Source organism: Lepus europaeus, chromosome 6, assembly GCF_033115175.1.
Source record: "Lepus europaeus isolate LE1 chromosome 6, mLepTim1.pri, whole genome shotgun sequence".
NCBI lineage: Eukaryota > Metazoa > Chordata > Mammalia > Lagomorpha > Leporidae > Lepus > Lepus europaeus.
The window spans coordinates 117,255,599-117,277,255 of record NC_084832.1 but is presented as its reverse complement, the minus strand read 5'-3'; the positions used below and the strand labels follow the sequence as shown (position 1 = coordinate 117,277,255).

General features: G+C 39.9%; 1 protein-coding gene across 3 annotated transcripts in view; it reads left to right on the top strand.

Annotated features, from left to right (window-relative positions):
- Positions 1 to 21,657, top strand: part of DNAI7 (dynein axonemal intermediate chain 7) — a 102,011-nt gene that overhangs the window by 72,653 nt on the left and 7,701 nt on the right. For 2 of the 3 annotated variants that reach the window (XR_009866234.1, XM_062194945.1), the window contains exons 9-11: positions 208 to 283; positions 7,311 to 7,471; positions 11,519 to 11,675. Coding sequence is in view for 2 of the 3 variants with exons in the window: in XM_062194945.1 (XP_062050929.1) it covers positions 208 to 283; positions 7,311 to 7,471; positions 11,519 to 11,675 (394 nt within the window). In the remaining variant the exon portion in view is untranslated. The remainder of the gene's footprint in view (positions 1 to 207; positions 284 to 7,310; positions 7,472 to 11,518; positions 11,676 to 21,657) is intronic. The other variant, XM_062194946.1, reaches the window with a different exon arrangement.

The window sequence follows — 21,657 nt, the reverse complement described above, 5'->3', positions numbered from 1 at the left end:
AACCAACGGCAAAAAGGAAGACCTTTCTCTCTATCTCTCTCTCTCACTGTCCACTCTGCCTGTCAAAAAAAAAAATACTGCTTTCGAATCCAGTTCTGTGCCAGACAGAGTGGCAGTGTGGGCCCCCTCATTAAGACAGCAGACACTAGATGCGGGACTGGAGCAGACAGAATAATCACACCTGACTGTCCTTGTGTTTTCTTATAGGTTTCTGTCAAGGAAGAACCTGAACCCCCAAAATGTGAACCGAAGATAGCATTACTAAGTAAAAAAATTTCAGCAGGTATTCTAAATGACATATTTGGGACTTAATATTATTGAAATTTTCTTATGTGATCATTGTAAAGAACAATTCAGATAAGCAAAAAGGTCTTAAAGTAAGAATTCCTCATAGTGCTTATTTGCTGTTTCTCGATTTTAATAATACTATGGAATTATGTATCTAATTCCACAAATGTTTTTATGGAAAGTTACTTTTTTTACCTAATATGTTATATACATTGAGCACTATATATTCCTTTTTTCCTTTTATTTTTCTAAAGATTTTTATTTAATGAATGCATTTTCATACGTACAGCTTCAGGAATATAGTGGTTCTTTCCCCCATACCTGCCCCCCCACCCCAACTCCCATCCCACCTCCTATTCCCTCTCCCATCCCCTTCTTGGTTCATTTTTAGTTTGATTTTATATACAAAGGACCAACTACTTTTTTTTTTATTTAAAGATATATTTAATTTATTTGAAAGACAGAGTTACAGAGAGAGGTAGAGACAGAGAGCCCTTCCATTCGCTGGCTCACTCTCCAGATGGCCACAACAGCCAGAGCTGTGCTGATCCGAAGCCAGGAGCCAGGAGGTTCCTCTGGGTCTCCCACGCTGATGCAGGTGCCCAAGGAGCTGGGTCCTTTTCCACTGCTTTCCCATGCCATAGCAGAGAGCTGGATCTGAAGAGGAGCAGCCGGGACTAGAACCAGCACCCGTATGTGATGCTGATGCTTCAGGCCGGGGCTTTAACCCGCTGCACCACAATGCCAGCCCTGATCACCTCTATGTTAAGTACAGATTTCAGCAGTTTGCACCGCCCCCCCCACAACATATAGAGTTCAAATCTTGAGAACAAGATTTGCAGTTAATTCTCATAGTACAACTCATTAAGGGCAGAGATCCTACATGGGAAATAAGTGCACAGCGACTTCTGTTTTTCCTTTAACAGTTAACACTACTATTTGTGACTTTAGCGATCACCCGAGGCTCTTGCCATGGCCTGCCAAGGCTATGGAAGCCTTTTGTGACCATAGACTCCATCAGTATTTGCACATGGCCATAAGCAAAGTGAAAGTTCCCTCCTCCTCCCTTCAGAGAAAAGTACATCCTTCTTTGTACTAAGGTGTCACAGAGATCGTTCATGTAGGATATTTTTGGCCAAAGAGTCTTCACTTTCCATGCCTGAAATGCTCTCACAGGCCTTTCAGCCTGATTCAGAGCTGATTCTGAGTCAGAGTGTTGTTTACAGCGAGTGTCATTCTGGGAGTCTGTTGTGTGGACTACTTACCATATTGAACATTCCTTCCTTTTTAATTCTATTATTATCAAGCACCTGATGTTATTTATATGATCACTGTTACGCTTAAACCTACCTACATGTTGAGTTTAACACTGAATATGATCATTTTAACAATTAAGATGGCATTTATACCACCGATTTTAATGGGTTTGGAGTCCTATGACAAGTTTTTAGACTGTACCCTTAGAAGTAAGTCCATAGGACTGTATGCAGAACTATACACCTTTACATTATAGATTACCTCCTCTCTCTCTTATTCCCTCTTATTTTTTACCGGGATCTTTTTCCAATTGATTTTATATATGTATGATTAGCTCTGTGTTACGTAAAGAGTTCAACATATAGTATAAAGAAGAGAAAAGCAAAACAAAGAAAAAGGAAATACAAAACTAAAAATTAAAATAAAAAACTGTCCCTTGACAGTCAGGATATGGTCTATTCAAGTCATTGTTTCTAAAAGTGTCAATTTTACTTCTGTAGCTTTCGTTTTAGGAGAGCTCTTGATTCTCACAGATAAAGGAGAACATACTGTATTTGTCTCTTTGGGACTGGGGTATTTCACTAAGTATGAGATTTTCCAGCTTGCTCCATTTTATTTCATATGACCAGATTTCATCCTTTTTTACTGCTATATAGTATTTCATATTGTATATATCCCACAATTTCTTTATCCAGTCTTTAGTTGATAGGCATTTAGATTGATTCCATGTCTTAGGTATTGGGAATTGAGCTGCAATAAATATGGAGGTACAGATAGCGCTTTTGCTTACTGATTTCATTTCCCTTGGGTAAATTCCCAGGAGTGGGATGGCTGGGTCATATGGTAGGTCTATATTCAGATTTTTGAGGTATCTCAAAAATCTATAGTGGCTTTACGAGTTTACATTCCCACCAAGAGTGGATTAGGGTACCTTTTTGCCCACATCCTCTCTAGAATTTATTGTTTGTTGTTTTCCGTATGAGGGCCACACTAACTGGAGTGAGGTGAAACCTCATTGTGGTTTTGATTTGCATTTCCCTGACAGCTGGTGATCTTGAAAATTTTTTCACTTGTCTTTTGGCTATTTGGATGTCCTCTTTTGAGAAATGTCTGTGTAAGGCCTTGGCCCTTATCTTAACTGGGTTGGTTGTTTTGTTGCAGTGGAGTTTCTTGATCTCTTTGTAGATTCTGGTTATTAATCCTTTATCAGTTGCATAATTTGCAAATAATTTCTCCCAGTCTTTTGGTTGCCTCTTGACTCTCCTGTTTCTTCAGCCATAAAGAAGCTTCTCAATTTGAAGTAATCCCTTTTGTAAACTTGGCTTTGACTGCCTGTGCCAGTGACTTGCAGGGTTTCCCCAATGTTCTCTAATAATTTGATGGTGTTGGGTCATAGGTTAAGATCTTTAATCCATGTTGGGTGGATTTTTGTATAAGGTGTACAGTAGGGGTCTTGCGTCATTCTTCTGCATGTGGACATCCAGTTTTCCCATACCATTTGTTGAAGAGACTGTCCTTGATCCTGGTATTGGTTTTAACCCCTTGGTCAAATATAAGTTGATTGTAGATGCTTGGATTGATTTCTGGCACTTCTGTTCTGTTCCATTGGTCTATCCATCTGTTTTTGTACCAGTACCAGGCTGTTTTGAGTATAACTGCCCTTTAGTATGTCTTGAAGTCTGGTATTGTGCTGCCTCTGGCCTTTTTTGTTATATAAGATTGCTTTAGCTATTCGAGGTCTCCTGTTCCTGCATATGAATTTCAGCATCCTTTTTCTAGATCTGAGAAGGATGTATTTTGATTGGTATCACATTCAATCTGTAAAATGCTTTTGGAATAATGGGTATTTTGATGATACTGATTCTTCTAATCCATGAACATGGAAGAGTTTTCCATTTTTTTTTGTATCTTGTTCTGTTTCTTTCTTTAAAGTTTTGTTATTCTCATCATGGAGATCTTTGACATCCTTGGCTAAATTTATTCCAAGGCACTTGATTGTTTTTGTGGATATTGTGAATTGGATTGATCTTACAAGTTCTTTCTCAGCCATGGTATTGTCTGTATGTACAAAGGCTGTTGATTTTTGTAAATTGACTTGGTATTCTGCTATTTTACCAAACTCTTCTAGTTTGAGTTCTAGTAGTCTTTTAGTGGATGGAGTCTTTTGGATCTCCTATATATACAATCATGCCATCTGCAAATAGGGATATTTTGATTCTTCCTTCCCAATTTGTATTCCTTTGATTTCTTTTTCTTGTTTAATGGCTCTTGCTAAAACTTGCAGTACTATACTGTATAACAGTAGTGAGAGTGGGCATCCTTGACTGGTATACCAGATCTCAGTGGAAATGCCTCCAACTTTTCCCCATTCAATATGATGCTGGCCATGGGTTTGTCTTAAATTGCCTTGATTGTGTTGAGGAATATTCCTTCTAAACCCAATTTGCCTAGAGTTTTCATCATGAAAAGATGTTATATTTTGTTGAATGCTTTCTCTGCATCTATTGAGATAATTATATAGTTTTTGTTCTTCAGTTTGTTAAAATGATGTATCTCAGTGATTCATTTTTGAATGTTGAACCATTCATGCATGCCAAGGATAAATGCCACTTGGTCCAAGTGAAGGATCTTTCTGATGTGTAGTTTGATTTGATTGGCCAGGATTTTGTTGAGGATTTTTGCATCTATGTTCATCAGGGAGATTGGTCTATAGTTTTCTTTCTCTGTTGAGTCTTTTCCAGTGTAGGAATTAAGGTGATATTAGTGTCATAGAAAGATTTTGCGAGGATTCCCTCCCTTTCAATTGTTTTGAATAATTTGAGAAGAACTGTGGTTAGTTCTTCTTTAAATGTCTGGTAGAATTCAGCAGTGAATCCATCTGGTCCTGGGCTTTTCTTTGTTGGGAGGGCCTTTATTACTGATTCAATTTCTGTCTCAGTTATGGGTCTGTTTAGGTTGTCTTTTTCTTCATGGCTCAATTTAGGTAAGGTGTATGTGTCCAGGAATCTATCCATTTCTTCTAGGTTTCCCAGTTTATTGGCATGCAGCTCTTTTTACAGTTTTCTGATGTTTCTTTTTTATTTATGTGGTGTCTGTTGTTACATTTCATATACCATCTCTAATTTTATTGATTTGAATCTTCTCCATTTTTTGGTTAGTTGGGCCAGTGGTGTGTCAATTTTGTTTATTTTTTCAAAAAACCAGTTAATCGTTTTGCTGATCTTTTGTATTTTTTTTTTGTTTTGATTTTGATGATTTCTTCTCTAATTTTAATTGTTTCTTTTCTTCTATGGGTTTTGGGTTTGATTTGCTGCTGTTTTTCTAGATCCTTGAGGTGCATAGAGAGTTCATTTATTTGGTACCTTTCCAGTTTGTTGATGTAGGCACCATATTCTATACAAATTAATAATATTAATATGAGTTTTTGTTCTAGTAGTTGTGTAATTCTATCCAATAATGAGCATTATTAAATTCCTACTGACAGATAATAAGGTTTCTTCTAATGTTTTCTTACAAACAACATTGTAATAAACTTTGAAAGGCACACAGACACAGTTGGGAATTTCTCAACACTTTTGAATATGTCCAGGTTGTTTTTTTTGTTTTGTTTTTTTTGTTTTGTTTTGTTTTTTTGTTTTGTTTTGTTTTTTTTGACAGGCAGAGTGGACAGTGAGAGAGAGAGACAGAGAGAAAGGTCTTCCTTTCCATTGGTTCACCCCCTAGTGGCTGCTGCGGCTGGCGCACCATGCTGATCCATAGCCGGGAGCCAGGTGTTTCTCCTGGTCTCCCTTGCAGGTGCAGGGCCCGAGCACTTGGGCCATCCTCCACTGCACTGCCAGGCCATAGCAGAGAGCTGGAATGGAAGAGGAGCAACCGGGACAGAATCCGGTGCCCCAACCGGGACAAGAACCTGGGGTGCCGGCGCCGCAGGCAGAGGATTAGCTTATTGAGCCGCAGTGCTGGCCCACGTCCAGGTTTTTTTTAATCAGTCTTAGCATGTAGGAATTGCATATGATTTGGAAATGTCAATGTGAGAGTGATATCTAGTTTGTCAGTCTTTCAGTTTGAGATTTATGCACATCTTTTTCCATTAACCTTGTCATTATGCTTCTTTCCCTGTAACTTCCAAGGAATCTATATTTTGTACATTTTTCATAACAGCCTCTTGTCTACTTTCTCATTATTTCAGCAGTCATCAAGATTAAATCTTAATAATCTTCCAGTAGTCCTTACCACATAATTTTCCTGCTAAAAATATGGCACAAGAGTCAGATAATGAGCCCCTGTCAATGATACAAAGTTTTTCTTCATGCCGATCCCCAAATAATATAAATACCAACTATCTAAATTTGGACATAGTTTTTTTTCTTGTTTTTTTTTTTTTTGGGGGTAAATGAATTATTAGTTGGATACGTTTAAAAATTAGAGATTGCAATTTATTGAATATATCTGGGGAGTGAAGGGCAATCAGTTGACTGGAATTTTCTTTGGTTATGTCCATTCATTTTGAACAGCAGATCCCCATGAGTTCATTTCAGTGCCATCCCAGTGCCTCCCTTCATGGGTGAGGAAAGTTATGATAATAACTGATAACAACATCAGTTCCTGGGTTTTTACCATGTGTGGCACCAGTTCTAAGCTCTTGACATGTATTAACTCACTCGTCCTCTGACATCTGAAAGATAGACACTACTGCTGTATGTGTTTTGTAGATTATGAGATTGAGAACCGAGATTGTTCATTAACACATCCTAGCCAAGGTCCTACACAAAGGGAGCTAAGAAGGGGTAGTGAGTGGTCTGACTTCCCTTTCTCACCACTGCACAACTTCATATAAATCTCACTGAAGGTTGAGAATGGCCCTTGGCTGGTGCCATGGCTCACTAGGCTAATCCTCCACCTGTGGCGCCAGCTCTCCGGGTTCTAATCCCAGTTGGGGGCCCCAGTTCTGTCCCGGTTGCTCCTCTTCCAGTTGAGCTCTCTGCTGTGGCCCTGGAAGGCAGTGGAAGATGGCCCAAGTGCTTGGGCCCTACACCCACCTGGGTGACCAGGAGGAAGCACCTGGCTCCTGGCTTTGGATCGGCGCGTAGTGGCCATTTGGGAGGTGAACCAATGGAAAAGGAAGGCCTTTCTCTCTGTCTCTCTCTAAAAACAAAACAAAACAAAGACCTTCATTTCAGCTGTTCCTTCTGACTGTGTGCTGAGAACCATGGAATCACAGAGTTTCTCATAAAATCTCTGAACACTGCAGATTATCCAATCTAGTTTTTTCACTTTCAGGGCTCCACTGTTTTCCTATGAGCAGGGCCTTTTTTTGTTGAAAAAAAAAAAAAAAAAGACAGGTTTAGTTTTATATATGAGACAATATCTATGTTTTCATTATTTTCTTCTGTCAGATTTTTAGCCTTATAATGTTTAATTTTAAATTAATCTGGCAGTTGAATTTTGTTAAACTATTTTTATCAATGCAAAATGTATTTTTTATCTTGATAATACAAGCTTATATTTTGCAAATTGCTAAACATGTTTCTGTGTGAAATATAAATGAAACCGTCCCCTACAGCCTGCCGTCAGACACGTCCATTCCCACTTCCAAGGATAGCTTGATGAAAAGTTTTGAGTTCATTATTGGAGAAGTGTCAGTGGGTAGTTGAACAACAACCTCCTCTACCAGTCTGAGAATTTTTTTTTCATTTCCTTTCCAAGAAAATATAAAACAAATGTTGTGATGCATTTGGAAACTGTATTTATCTGATTAACTTTAGCACAGTTGTTGCTCATCAAGAATGCTCCTGAAAAGCCTGATACCTTTGAAGAAAACGAAGTGGACTTGTTCCAGTTCACAACTCTGGGTGGAGTGTACAACTTGGAGATCCTGGAGCTTCCTCCACAGTGTAAAGCAGTGAGGGGATGGATGATTGTGGAAGTAGGTTGATTTCCTGACTAGAAACCCAAAGGTCAAAGTTTCTCATCCTTACTTTATTTAAAATGCTCTGACAGCTAAGGAGCTTTAACCCTATTAAGCAAGCACTAAGGCAAAAAAGTGGGATTTTAAACTGTCTTCAATTTATAGATACTGAAAATTTGAATCAGATACTGGAAGACTCTGAAATAATACGCAATTTAAGATGAATTCATAGATGTTAAGTGTGAAACCTACAGCAGTATGTTTTGATACTGCCAAATTTGCCTTAATAATGATAGTCTAGATCCAAGGTTGGCAAACCATTTCTGTAAAAAGCCAGATGGAAATATTTTCAGCTTTGTGGCCCATACCAGCTCTGTTGAAACTACTCAACTTTGCCATCATATGCTGAAACTGTGGTTTGTACTAAATGAATAAGCACAGCCAAGTTCCAGTCAGCATTAATTTACAAAAATCAGTGGTGGTTTGTCCCTCCCAAGGACCATCGCTTGTGGACTCTGGTTTAGATCGGTGGTTGCCTACATGTGGTCACCTGAGGAGAAGCAGCACCATCCCAGGGTATCACCTGGAACCTCTTAGAAATGCCAACCCGTAAGCCTGGCCTGAAACTACTGTATCAGAAACTCTGCAGGTGAGGCTCAGCACTCTGTGTTTCAGCCCTGGTCTGAATCCTTGATTTACATTGTCTGGGGGCTGGCACTGTGGCCTAGCAGGTGAAGGCACCACTTGCAGTGCCAGCATCCCATGTGGGTGCCATTTCGAGTACCGGCCGCTCCTCTTCCAACCCAGCTCTCTGCCATGGCCTAGGTCCTTGGGCCCCTGCACCCACGTGGGAGACCCAGATGAAGCCCCTGGCTTCAGATTGGCACAGCTCTGGCCATTGCAGCCAACTGGGGAGTAAACCAGTGAATGGAAGAACTCTCTATTTCTGCCTCTTCTTCTCTCTCTATAATTCTGACTTTCAAATTAAAAAAAATCTTTAAAAAAAAAAAAGGATAAAAACGAAGTCTGGAGCATCAGTGTTACCTGGAAACAGTAGCCTGAGAAGCACTGATCCAGGGAAGTCCAAGGCTGTCGGTACATGGAGCGCACCTGGGTGACAGTACCGATGAGAGCTCCTGGCAGGTCATCCTCCAGGGTGTCTTGCTCCTGAATCACAAGCAGTATCCCTTGCCCAGCTACTGATTTGCCCTGTTTGAACTTGATCTAATGGTGGTTTGTGTCCCATAGTATACTACCATAATATTTAGTTATGTGGTCAGAGTCTACCTGCCCTTTGCTTTCTCTCTCCCTTCCTTTATCCCCTCCCTGTCCACACCCCCACCCACAGCCTCTCTCCTCACGGTCTTTGCTGTCTCCTCCTCTGTCCCTCCTCCTGATTTTTTTTTTTTTAAGATTTATTGGATTTATTTGAAAGTCAGAATTACACAGAGAAGGAGAGGCAGAGAGAGAGAGAAAGAGAAGAGAGAGAGAGGTCCTCCATCCGCTGGTTCATTCCCCAATTGGCCGCAACAGCTGGAGCTGCGCCGATCCAAGGCCAGGAGCCAGGAGCTTCCTCGGGGTCTCCCACGCAGGTGCAGCGGCCCATGGACTAGGCTATCTTCTACTGCTTTTCCAGGCCATAGCAGAGAGCTGGATTGTAAGAGGAGCAGCCGGGACTCGAACTGGTGCCCATATGGGATGCCAGCACTGTAGGCGGCGGCTTTACCCACTGCACCACAGCGCCAGCCCCAGCCTCCTCCTGATTTTAATACCACACACACACACACACACACACAAATATTTATTTATTTATTTGAAAGGCAGAATTACAGAGAGGCAGAAAGAGAGGTCTTCCATCTGGTAGTTCACTCCCCAAATGGCCCTAACGGTTAGAGCTGGGTCCATCCAAAGACAGAAGCCAGGAGCTTCCTCTGGGTCTCCCACGTGGGTGCAGGGACCCAAGGACGCAGGTGCAGGGACCCAAGGACTTGGGCCATCTTCCACTGCTTTCCCAGGCCATAGCTGAGAGCTGGATCAAAAGTAGAGAAGCCAGGACTCAAACTGGCACCCATATATGATGCTGGCACTGCAGGAGGTGGCTTTACCCGCTATGCCACAGTGCCGGCTCCAGCGCAGATACCTTGTTTATCTGTTTACACATTGTATGTCCGTCTGGGCTTTATATACAAAAGAATAGCTTTTAAAAATTTGAGACGATGGAGAGAGCAAGCACTCATTTGATGCACTCCCCAAATACCTGGAATGAGTTGGGCCTTGGCAATCCAGAAATCCAATTACTTGAACCGTCACCTGCTGCCTCTCAGGGTTAGCAGTTAGCAGGAAGCTGGAATCAGGACCAGAGTTGGGAATGGAACCTCAGCTTCCAACATGGTATGTGAGCATCCAAGCCATTGTCTTAACCATTGAGCAAATGCCTGCCCCCAGAGTAATTTTTTCACCTGTCCCACCCAACTAATGTTCACCCCCATGGGAATGATACTGCCATTCTTTTCCCTTTGTCCCCACTAAGGAGAATACATTGATTTGAGCCAGTGTAGGGGGGGAAATAATGTGGTCTATAGCTACCTGAGAATGAATTTGAGTCAGTCGTTCATATCTGGGGAGTGAATTGTCCAAGAAAGACAATTGCTTGCTAAAGGCAGGCTTTGAAAACCGCCTGTCCAGAGGTCCCTGCTGAGCTGGAGCTTTCCAGGATCCATCCAGAGATCTGCGGTTTTTCATTTGTCACGGTATGCTGAGACCACCACTCCCAGCTCTGCACGCGAGCCCCGGGAAGTCTTCTTCACACCTGGATTTTTTTCTCCTGCAAGGAAGAAGCATTCCTTCTGCCCGCCTTTTTTCAGTAACTTTCCACCCCTGGAATCTTCCCCCACCCAGTATTTCCTTTGCTTTCCAGCATTTCTAATCTTCCGCACTTTTCTAGACCCTTCTTGCTGCACTTGACAATGCACAGATCTTCCCCACCCTGCAAAAGTCTGCTGTCTGCTGATTTCCTTCCATCCATTCATTGCTGCCTTTCTCGGCATGTTGTCTGCGCTTCCTTCTCTCCTCACCTGTACGTCTTAACGTATTCCCATGCCAATTCTAGGATCTTTGTTCTTGATGGAAGTGAATAGGGGTTGCAGTTTTCAACTGTGTTGAATTTTGTAGCTGTTAGTACCTAAACTGGTTATATTTGCCATAGTTTATAAAAAGTATTTTATGGTTACATAATTACACTATCTTAGAAAAGAAACAAAAAAATATCAACTGGGTTCAGCACATCAAAAACTGATGAAAAGCGTACTCTGTCGTAAAATAATCATTGAGATTGGGGTGATTAATGTATTGTAGGGTTTTTCAAATGGGGAGACAGGACACGGGAGCGTCCATTCTAAGAGTGCGCCATTGGATAGCTATGTGCTCTCACTGTATTTAGAGGGTACCAGCAAGTCCACAAGCCAGCAGGCGGTAGGCAAGGTTACACATCAACTTAAGGATTTGGGAAAAGGAATTTTGTCCGGTGGTCTAAGATAGGGATTAGAGCTGTGTTGTAAATCTTCAGAGACAGGTCTATTTAGATGCAAATTTGCAAATTCCCTAAAATATTCCAGGTACCAATTAATGTGCATTAGCCCCCTGCTGCTCCCTCTGCCACATTCCTTTGGGGCTGGTGTACCCATCCCTGGCCTGTTTTGACGTGAGCAGAAACTGCGGCCCGGGTCCCATAGGCCTGTTTTTGAGTTCTGTTGCCTCCTTGTAGTTTCTCTGTAATTACTTGGTTTCTGTGCATCTTAGTTGTCTTCTGTGTTGAATACCCATATAGGCTTTCTAGGGGAATAAACCAAAGAAAAGACCCCAGCATAGAACTGGTCAATAGGAAGGTCAGTAACTAAAGTGAAATCGAGTGATTTTTCCACCTCCATCATTTATTTAATTTTGTTGTGGCATTTTGTTAGTCTGTAGATCAATGGGACCAAACTTCAGTGCTTCCTAAAAATAACTGTGTTTTCCACTGTTACCTGTCAGCTTCTAACTTGGTATTCTTCTGATTATTTTTAAAAGCTGCTCAAAGAAGGATTACAGAAGTACACATATCCTCCAGAATCTGTGGAAGACAATGAGACAGAAAACGCTTTCCCACCCATCGAGGTCACAGTTGAGGTTCATGAAAATGTGGTCTTCTTTGAGGATCCTGAAGTTGTCAGGTGGGATGCCGAAGGTACAGCAATACCTTAACCATTATTTAGATTATGTAATAAAAAATGGAAATGATAGTACAGATCTTTAAGTTAAAACAAAATATAGTGTATCAATAGTTTCTTACATATTTCTAATGCCAATTCTAGCATTTTTGTTTGTTCTTGATGGAAATGAATATAGTGTTAGAAGTCTTAAAATTTTTTTTAAACTTGTAGCTATTAGTACCTGAACTATTTACATGTGCTATGTTCTATGAACAGTTACTTTATGGTTACATCATTTTATTTCTTAAAAAAAGAAAATGAATGAAAATATCAATGTAATTCATCAAAAGTAAGGAGCCTACCCTCATAAAATAAATAATCAGACTTGGGTTATTAATATTTGATTATTTTAATGTTGATCATTTAGAACAAATTGCGAACAAGTTGTAGGAATGGGAAGTGGACAAATGGAATACCTGAGAAAGAGAACCATATGTTTTAGAATTGTTGATTCTTGAACCATGGGAAGTTATCGTTCATTCAAAATATTAAATATTAATAGAATTATAAGCATCAACAAATATAAGTTAATAATTATTAATTATTAACAAATAACTTCATATTTGTAGGCCGGCTGAATTCGGGGTGGTGTTTACATGTAATACTTGTGCATTTTTATGGGGCACAATGCAGTATTTCAGTACCTGCGTTGTGTATTGTGTCATTGTGTCTTGACCAAATTAGGTAATTGGCATTTTTGTTTCCTTACCATTTCTTAATGTTTGGAAATGTCAAGCTCCTCCCTTCAGGTGCCTCAGGAAGTGCACCATGTGCTGCTGGGAGCTGTAGTCAGCCCTCCCTGCTGTAGAACGTTGGATCTTTCCACCTCTGTTGCACAACTTCCTCCTCGCCACTTCCACGCGTCCCTTGCAGCCTGTAGTAATCACTATCCTATATTTCTGGATCAACTTGTTCTTGGTTTCCACAAACTAATAAGAACACATGGTGTTTGTCTCTCTGTTTCTGACTTAATTCACTTAACGTAATATTGCTGCAAATAACAATTTTATTTTTGTGGCTGAATAATATTCCATTGTGTGTGTGTGTGTGTCCCATATTTTCTTTATCTTTTCATCCATTCGTGGACATTTAGATTGAGTGTGTATCCTAACTACTGTGACTAGTGCTGCAGGGAAAAGGGGAGTGCAGGCATTGCTTCGGTATGCCCGTTTCGTTTCCTTTGGCTGTGTACCCAGAACTAAGGTAAGAGCATCATATAACAGACTTCTTTTTAGTTTGTTGAGAAACCTCTCCATGTTGTTCTCCAACAGTCTGCAGTAATTTGGAGTCTCACCAACAGCATAAGAGTCCCCATTTTCTGCTTTCTCACTAGCATGTTTTTCTGTTTGATAGCATCTGATCCCTCATCGTGGTTTTGATTTGAATGTCTCTGATGGCTAATGGTATTGAGCATTTTATCATGTATTCGTTGGCCTCCTGTGTCTCCTCTTTTGAGAAATGTCTATTGAGATCCTTTGGCCATTTCTTAATTGGGTTGCTTTTTTCTATTGATGATTTTGTTTCTTTTATACTATCTATATTAATCCCTTGTCAAATGAATAGTTTGCAAATATTTTGTCCCGTTCTGCAAGTTCTGTCTTTGCTCTGTAGATTGTTTCTCTTGCTATGCTGAAGTTTTTTGACTTGATAGAGTCCTATTTGTCTAATTTTGTTTTTGTTGCAGGTACTTCTGGGGTATTACCTAACAATCATTGCCTATACTGAAGTCTTGAAATATTTCCCTTTTGTTTTCTTCTAGTATCTTGATTATTTCAGATTTTACATTTAGATCTTTGACCTATTTTGAGCTAATTTTTATATAGGGTAGGAGGTTAAGATCTAATTTCAGTCTTCTACATATAGAAATCTAGTTTTCCTAGCACCATTTATTGAAGAGGGTGTCCTTTCTCCAGTGAATTTTCAACATCTTTGTTGAGAATCAGTTGGGTGCAGATGCATGGATTTATTTCTGTGCTGTCTGTTCTGTTTCTCTTGTATGTATCTGTTTTTAATGTTAATACCATGCTACTTGGGTTACTGTAGTTCTGCAGTATGTATAGAAATTAGATGGTGTAATGCCTTCAGCTCATTCTTTTTTTTGTTCAAGATTGGTTTGGTTATTCAGGGTCTGTTGTGCTTCCAAATGAATTTTAGAATTGTTTTTTTCCAGTTCTTTGAAGAATGTCATTTTCATGGGATTGCAGTGAATCTGTAAATCATTCTGGGTAGTAAAGAAGGATTACTTGTGTGTGAGTGTGTGTGTGTTTAAGATTTATTTATTTATTTGTAAGAGTTACGCACAGAGAATCTGCTGGTTCACTCCTCAAATGACCCCAAAGCCAGGAGCCAGGCATTTCATCCAGGTCTCCTGTGTAGATGCTGGGGCCCAGGCACGCGGGCCATCTTCCCCTGCTTTCTCAGGCACAAGAGCAGGGAGCTGGATTGGAAGTGGAACAGTCGGGTCTCAAATCGGTGTCCATATGAGATGCTGGCATTGTACGTGGTGGCTTTACAAGCTATGCCACAGGTCCAGCCCCAGAATTAGTAGAAAAAGTCAAATCCATTAACATGGGAAGTTTTTATTTATTTTTTTCTCTTATCCAGTTGTTCTTTTTTAGTGTAAAGGTTTAATTTTATTTAAAAGAGTTAAAGAATTAGAGTTGAGAGAGAGAAAGAGAGAGAGAGATACTGAGCTTCCATCTACTTTTTGACTCTCAAAATGGCTGCAGTGACCAGGGTCAGGCCAGGCTGAAGCCAGAAGCCTGGAATTCCATCTAGCAAGTGGATGGCAGTGCCCAAGCAGTTGGTCCATGTTCTGATGCTTTCCCAGGTGCATTAGCAAGGACCTGGATTGGAAGTGAAGCAGCTGAGGCTTGAACAGTACCCATATGGCAGGCAGTGGCTTAACCCTCTGCCACAATGATGGCCCCTCTAATTTTTTATATTAGTGCTTTTCATTTTCATTGTAGAGGTCTTTGACATCCTTGGTTAATTTTATTCCTGAGTATCATACTTCTGTTATAACTGTTGTAGACTGCTTTGCTCTTAAAGTGTCTTTCTGAGCAGGTTTGTTAGTGGTATGTAAAACACCTCTGATTGATGCTGACTTTGTAGTCTACATCTTGACTGAACTCCTGTGTCAGCTCTGAGAGTCTTTTGGTGAAACCTTTAGGTTCTATATAGGGAAATGTCATTTACAAACAGGATAATGTGACATCCTTCTTTAATACATGTAGTCTTTTATTTCTTCCCTCTCTCACTCCATTCTGTCCCCCTCCTCTCTCCCTCTCTCTCTTACTCTGACTTTCAAATAAATAATCTGTTTTTTTTTTTTTAAAAAAAAAGGAAGGTATAATTTTGCAGTGAAGCCATCCTGTCTTGAGCTTTTTTGTGTGGAGACTACTTATTGCTGATTGAATCTCCTTATTTGCTATAGATTTTCTGTGTCTTAATGGTTGAATTTTGGTAGATAATATGTTTGGAGAAATTTATTCTTTTCTAGGCTTTCCATTTTGTTGGCCATAAATTTTTTCCTTTTAGTCTTTAATTTTTTAAAGCTTTTATTTAATGAATGCAAATTTCATAGGTACAGCTTTAGGAATATAGTGGTTTTTCAACTCATACCCAGCTTCCCACCCCCACTCCCATCCCGCTTCCTACTCCCTCTCCCATCCCATTCTTCAGTAAGATTCATTTTTAATTACCTTTATATACAGAAGACCAACTCTATAATAAGTAAAGATTTCAACAGTTTGCACACACACACACACACATGTGCATATAAAAAGTACTCTTTGGGAACAAGTTCTGCAGTTAGTTCTCATAGCAGAATTCATTAAGGAAAGAGGTCCTTCATGGGGAGTAGGTGCACAGTGACTCCTGTTGTTAATGTAACAATTGACACTCTTATTTATGACATCAGTGATCACCTGAGGCTCTTTCCACGAGCTGCCAAGGCTATGAAATAATCTTGTGACCACAAACTGCGTCCGTCAGTCGTTAGACAAGTCCATCAGTAAAGTGGAAGTTCTCTTCTCCCTTCAGAGAAAAGTCCATCCTTCTGTGATGGCCCCTTCCGAGAAGGGGCCACTGAGGTCTCACTCACAGATATTCTTCATGTAGGATATTTTTTGCTACAGTGTCTTGGCTTTCCATGCCTGAATTTCTCTCATGGACTTTTTAGCTAGACCAAGAAGCCTTAAGGGCTGATTCTGAGGTCAGAGTTTACTTATATCGATTGTCATTCTGTGAGTCTGCTGTGTGGACTACTTTCCATGTTGGACATTCTCTATTATTATTACCAGGCACTTGATGCTATTTATATGATCTCTTTAACACTTAATCCTATCAATATATTCACTTCAACACTTAATATGATCACTTTAACAATTGAGATGGCATTTTACAGCTTTACAGTTGCAAACTTCCTCCTCCTTACTCCCTCTCTTTTTTTTTTTAGTGAGATCTGTTTTCAGTTGATTTTATGTAGATATGATTAACTGTGTTAACTAAAGAGTTCAACATATAGTATGAAGAAAAGAAAAAATAAATAAAAATAAAATAAAAATAAAAAACTGTCCCTCAACCATCAGGACATGACTGTTCAAGTCATTGTTTCTAAAATTGTCAATTTCACTTTTATAGTTTTCATATTAGGAGCACTATTGATTCTCACTGATCAGGGATAACATATGGTATTTGTCTCTTTGGGACTGGGTTTTTCCACCAAGTATAAAGTTTTCCAACTTGCTCCATTTTGTTGCAAATGACCGGATTTCATCCTTTTCTACTGCTATGTAGTATTCCATAGTGCACATATCCCACAATTTCTTTACCCAGTCTTTGGTTGATAGACATTTACATTGATTCCATGTCTTAGCTATTGTGAATTGAGCTGCAATAAACATGGACATGCAGATAACACTTTTGTTTACTGATTTCATATCCCTTGGGTAAATTCCCAGGAGTGGGATAGCTGGGCCATACAGTAGGTCTATATTCAGGTTTTTGAGGTATCTCCATACTGTTTTCCATAGTGGCTTTACTAGTTTACATTCCCACCAGCAGTGGATTAGGTATCTTTTTTCCCATATCCTCTCTAGCATTTGTTGTTGTTGATTTCATATGATAGCCGTTCTTTTTTTTAAAGATTTATTTATTTATTTGAGAGGTTGAGTTATAGACAGTGAGAGGGAGAGAGAGAGAGAAAGATCTTCCTTCCATTGGTTCACTCCCCAAGTGGCCGCAGTGGCTGGAGCTGTGCTGATCCAAAGCCAGGAGCAAGGTGCTTCTTCCTGGTCTCCCATGCAGGTGCAGGGGCCTAAGCACTTGGGCCATCTTCTACTGCTTTCTCAGGCCACAGCAGAGAGCTGGACTGGAAGAGGAGCAGCCGGGACTAGAACCGGTGCCCATATCGAATGCCAGGGCCACAGGCAGAGGATTAACCTACTGCCCCCAAGAGATCCATTCTAACTGGAGTGAGGCGAAACCTCATTCTGGGTTTGATTTGCATTTCCCTGACAGCTAGTGATCCTTAACATTTTTTCCTGTGTCTCTTGGCCATTTGGATTTCCTCTTTTGAAAAATGTCTTTTTAAGTCCTTTGCCCATCTCTTAACTGGGTTGTTTGTTTTATTATTGCAGAGTTTCTTGAACTCTTCATAGCTTCTGGTTACTAATCCTTTATCGGTTGCGTAGTTTGAAAATAATTTCTCCCAGTCTTGCAATTGCCTCTTCATTTTCCTGACTTTGATTTGCCATACAAAAGCTTTTCAATTTGAAGTAATCCCTTTTGTAAATTTGGCTTTGACTGCCTGTGCCCCTGGGGTCTTTTCCAGGAATTCTTTGCCTGTGCCAATGACTTGCAGGGTTTCGCTAATGTTCTCTAATAATGGTGTTGGGTCATAGATTTAAATCTTTAATCCCTGTTGAGTGGATTTTTGTGTAAGGTGTAAGGTAGGGGTCTTGCTTTATTCTTCTGCATGTGGACATCGAGTTTTCCCATACCATTTGCTGAAGAGACTGTCCTTGCTCCAGGGATTGGCTTTAGCTCCTGGATCAAATATGTTGGTTGTAGATACTTGGATAGATTTCTGGTGTTTCTGTTCTGTCCCATTGGTCTATCCATCTGTTTTTGTGCAGTACCAGTCTGTTTTGGTCATAAATGCCCTGTAGTGTGTCTTGAAATCTGGTGTTGTGATGCCTCTGGCTTGGTTTTTGTTGTATAAGACTGCTTTTAGCTATTCGAGGTCTCCTGTTCCTGCATATGAATTTCAGCATCCTTGTTTCTAGATCTGAGAAGAATGTCTGGTATTCTGATTGACATCAAAATTAGTTTCAGAAGAATGGGTATTTTGATGATACTGATTTTTCCAATCCATGAACATGGAAGAGTTTTCCATTTTTTTTTTTTTTTTTTTTTGTATCCTGTTATGTTTCTTTAATGTTTTGTAATTCTCATTGTAGAGATCTTTGACATCCTTGGTTAAATTTATTCCAAGGTAGTGTTTTTTGGTTTTTGTTTTTGTTTTTTGTTTTGTTTTGTTTTGTTTTTTGAGCTATTGTGAATGGATCTCTCACCTGCTTAGCTGAATTGGCAGCACCAATCTCTTTGCTCAGTCCCTGTGCCGCTCCTTCACTGCACGTCTGCCACCTCTCCTTCCTCTCAGCTCCCCCAGTGTGGACCTGAGCAGTCTCTGCCGGATGCCTGTGCCACTCTGTGCAAACTTCTCACTATCCATGTTTCCCCATGCGACTCAGAACTTCCCATCCTGACCCTCTTCCACAGTGAATCTCCTTGCAGTCTTTAATGATCTTTTGTGTGTCTGTGGTATCTCAGGTGTAATGTCTGCTTTTTTCATCTCTGATCTTCACGTTTGTTAGCCTTCTCTTGTTCTTCGTTAGGTTAAAGTCTTCTCAGTTTTATTTTTAAAAATGAACTGATCACTGATGTTTTGTTTCTCTGAGTCTCTTTCATTTATTTCTGCTCTAAAATTTACTTCCTTCCTTCTAACTTTGACTCTTCTCTAGGTGCTTGAGATGCATCACTGAGTTCTTTATTCAGTATCTTTCATTTTTTGTGTAGGTAGTTACTACTATAAACTGCTTTGTTAGTGCTAATTTTTCTGCATCCTATAAGTTTTGGCATATATTTCCATTTTCATTTCTTTCAATTTTTATTTCAATTATCCTAATTTCCCTTTAAATTCATTCAGAAGCATTTGTTAGCTCTTTATGTTTTTGTGTAATTCCTAAAAGCTATTTTGTTGTTGGTTTCTAATTTTATTCTATGGTGATCAGCAAAGTTGTGATTGTGATTTTTTGGATTTTGTTTAGACTTGTTTTGCGGCTTGCTATATGGTTCTTTTTAGAGAATATTCCATATGCTGATGAAAATAATATGTGTTCTTCTGTAAACGTCTGTTAGGTTTAGTTGGTCTACAATGAAGTGTGATTCCGATGTTTCTTTGTTGATATTTAAGTCAGGATGGTCTGTCCATAGATGACAGTGGCATGTTGAAGTCCCCACTGTTGTACTGGAGTCCATCTCTCCTTTTAGATTTAATACTTTATTAAATTTGGTTATCTGACATTAAGTACAAAGATGCTTATAGTTACTGTATTTTGTTGAGTTAGTCTCTTGGTCATTATATAGTCTTCTTCTTTGCCTTTTTCAGTTCTTCTTTTAGTCTATTTTGGGTGATTCTTAGGTATAGTGGTTTCTGTTTGTGTGGAATATCATGTGCTACCCTTTCACTTTTTGTTTGTGTCTTTACTAGGGAAGTGAGTCTCTTGTAGGCAACCTATCATCATTTTCTTCTTTTAAATTTAGTCAGCTTGTATGTTTTAATGGGGGGAATCAATTTCATTCGAGCTTATTATTGGTAAGTGAAGACTGTTAATGTGTTATATTATTTTCTTCCTGTTTGGTTGTTGACCTTTGTGTTTTGTTGGTTTGCTGAGTGGAAAAGGTTTGAATCTTTGCAGTTTTCCATTTGTGTATGGTTTTATACTTCAATGTTTTCTAGTAGGTTTTATGCTTTGATGTGGGTTTTTTTGTGACATAATCTTTTAAAAATTTTGTTTTCATTTTTTGAAAGGCAGAGAAGCAGAAATATAGAGACAATGATCTTCCATCCACTGATTTACTCCCTAAATGCCTACAATATCCAGACTTGGGTCACACTAAAACTAGGAGCCTGGAACTCCACCTGGGTCACTGGCATGGGTAGCAGGGACCCAAGTACTGGAGCCATCATTCGCAGCCATCCAGGGTCTGCATTAGCAGGAAGCGAGGTGAGAAGCAGAGTAGCCTGGACTCACACCAAGTACTCCAATCTCGGATGTGGACTTCCCAAGCAGAAATGTGACTGGTATGCCACATGCCCTCCCTGTGATTGTTGTTATCTTTATTTTGCTTCTGGGTATAGAACTCCCCTTAACATCTTTTGAAAGGCCAGTTTGGTGGTGATGAATTCCTTCAAGTTTTTCTTGTCTTGGAAAATCTGTTTCCCCTTGATTTTGAAGGATAGCTTTGCTAGTGTTCTTGGTTGGCAGTTTTTTTTTTTTTTTTTTCTTTTAGAACTTGAATATGTCATTCCTTTTCCTCATGGCTTGTAAGATGTTTGCTGAGTAATTTGCTGTTAGTTGAAATCTTTGTGTTGTACTTTGCTGGTTCCTCATAATATGCACGGTGAGGCTCTTCTCTGGTATGTCTCTCTGAGGTGCTGTCCACGCTGTGTATTTGGATGTCCATATCAAGATTGGTGATATTTTCAGCCTTTATGTCATGAAATAGTTTTTCTGTGCCTTTACTCTTCTGCAGATAGCCCCAAAATTCAAATATCTGTTTATGTAGTGGAATTCTAAAGGTCTCAGAGTTGTCATCATTTGGTGGGCAGGGTGTGTGCCTTGGATATTGTTTTCAAGGTCAGATAGTGTTGTTTGCTTTTGAGTCTTTTAACTGTATTCTTTAAAATTTGTAAATTTTTGTTTATGTATTTAAGAGGAAGAGAGATGGAGAGAGAGAGATGTCCATGATGGTCAGAGCTCGAGTAAAGATGGCAACCAGGAGAACACTCCACATCTGCCACCTGGGTAGCCAGAACCCAACTTCTTGAGCCGTCACAGTTGCCTCCCAGGGTCCGCACTGGCAGGAAGCTGGGGTCAGGAACTGGAGCCAGAAAAGAATCTACAGGGTGGCCTCTGCAGGATGCAGGAATGCTAACCATTTGCCCTAAGGGACACTCTCTTAACTGCATTTTTTTGTTTCGCTTATTGTGTTATTTTCTAAGATTCCTGTTTGGCTCCTTTTTCAGGATCTTTCTCTCTCTGGTGAATTTCTCATTCATATCATGAATTGTTTTCCTAATTACTTTCATCAAATCTGTATGCTTGTGTACCTCATGGAGTTTACTTCTAATTATTTTTTTAATTTATCAAACACGTCATCAATCTACTTTTCTTCGGAGTCTGTTGCTAGAGAGTTACTATGTTCCTGTATCTTGTTTTTTTGTTCCCATATTGAGATTCACAGATTGGACAGATCAGTTTTCTCTATCACTTTTATCGGGTGGCTTTTATAATAAGTGATTCTTTTTCCCCTGAGGCTGTATCTCCGAGGCATGTTGATTTGGTGGGCTAGTTGGCTTTGGCTCCATAGGGACACCATGGCTCTGGGCAAGGTACATGCAGATGTGGTATCTGAGAGCTCTTCTGATTCCAGGATCCATGTGTAGGGAGGGGGTACTGAGGTGGCCCAAGTAGGTGTGGTGTGTGCACATTCTATGTGACGAATCTAGCGGTTTGAGCGATAGCATTGGAAACAAGGAGCAAGCTGGGTATTTCCTTAGTAGTCTCATGTGGGGGAGGTGGGCACAGTGCTGTCTCAGGCCCATTGCATGCTGGTGGTGGGTGGCTCTTGGTGCTGCTACGGTGAAGGTGGATGGTGGAACGCATA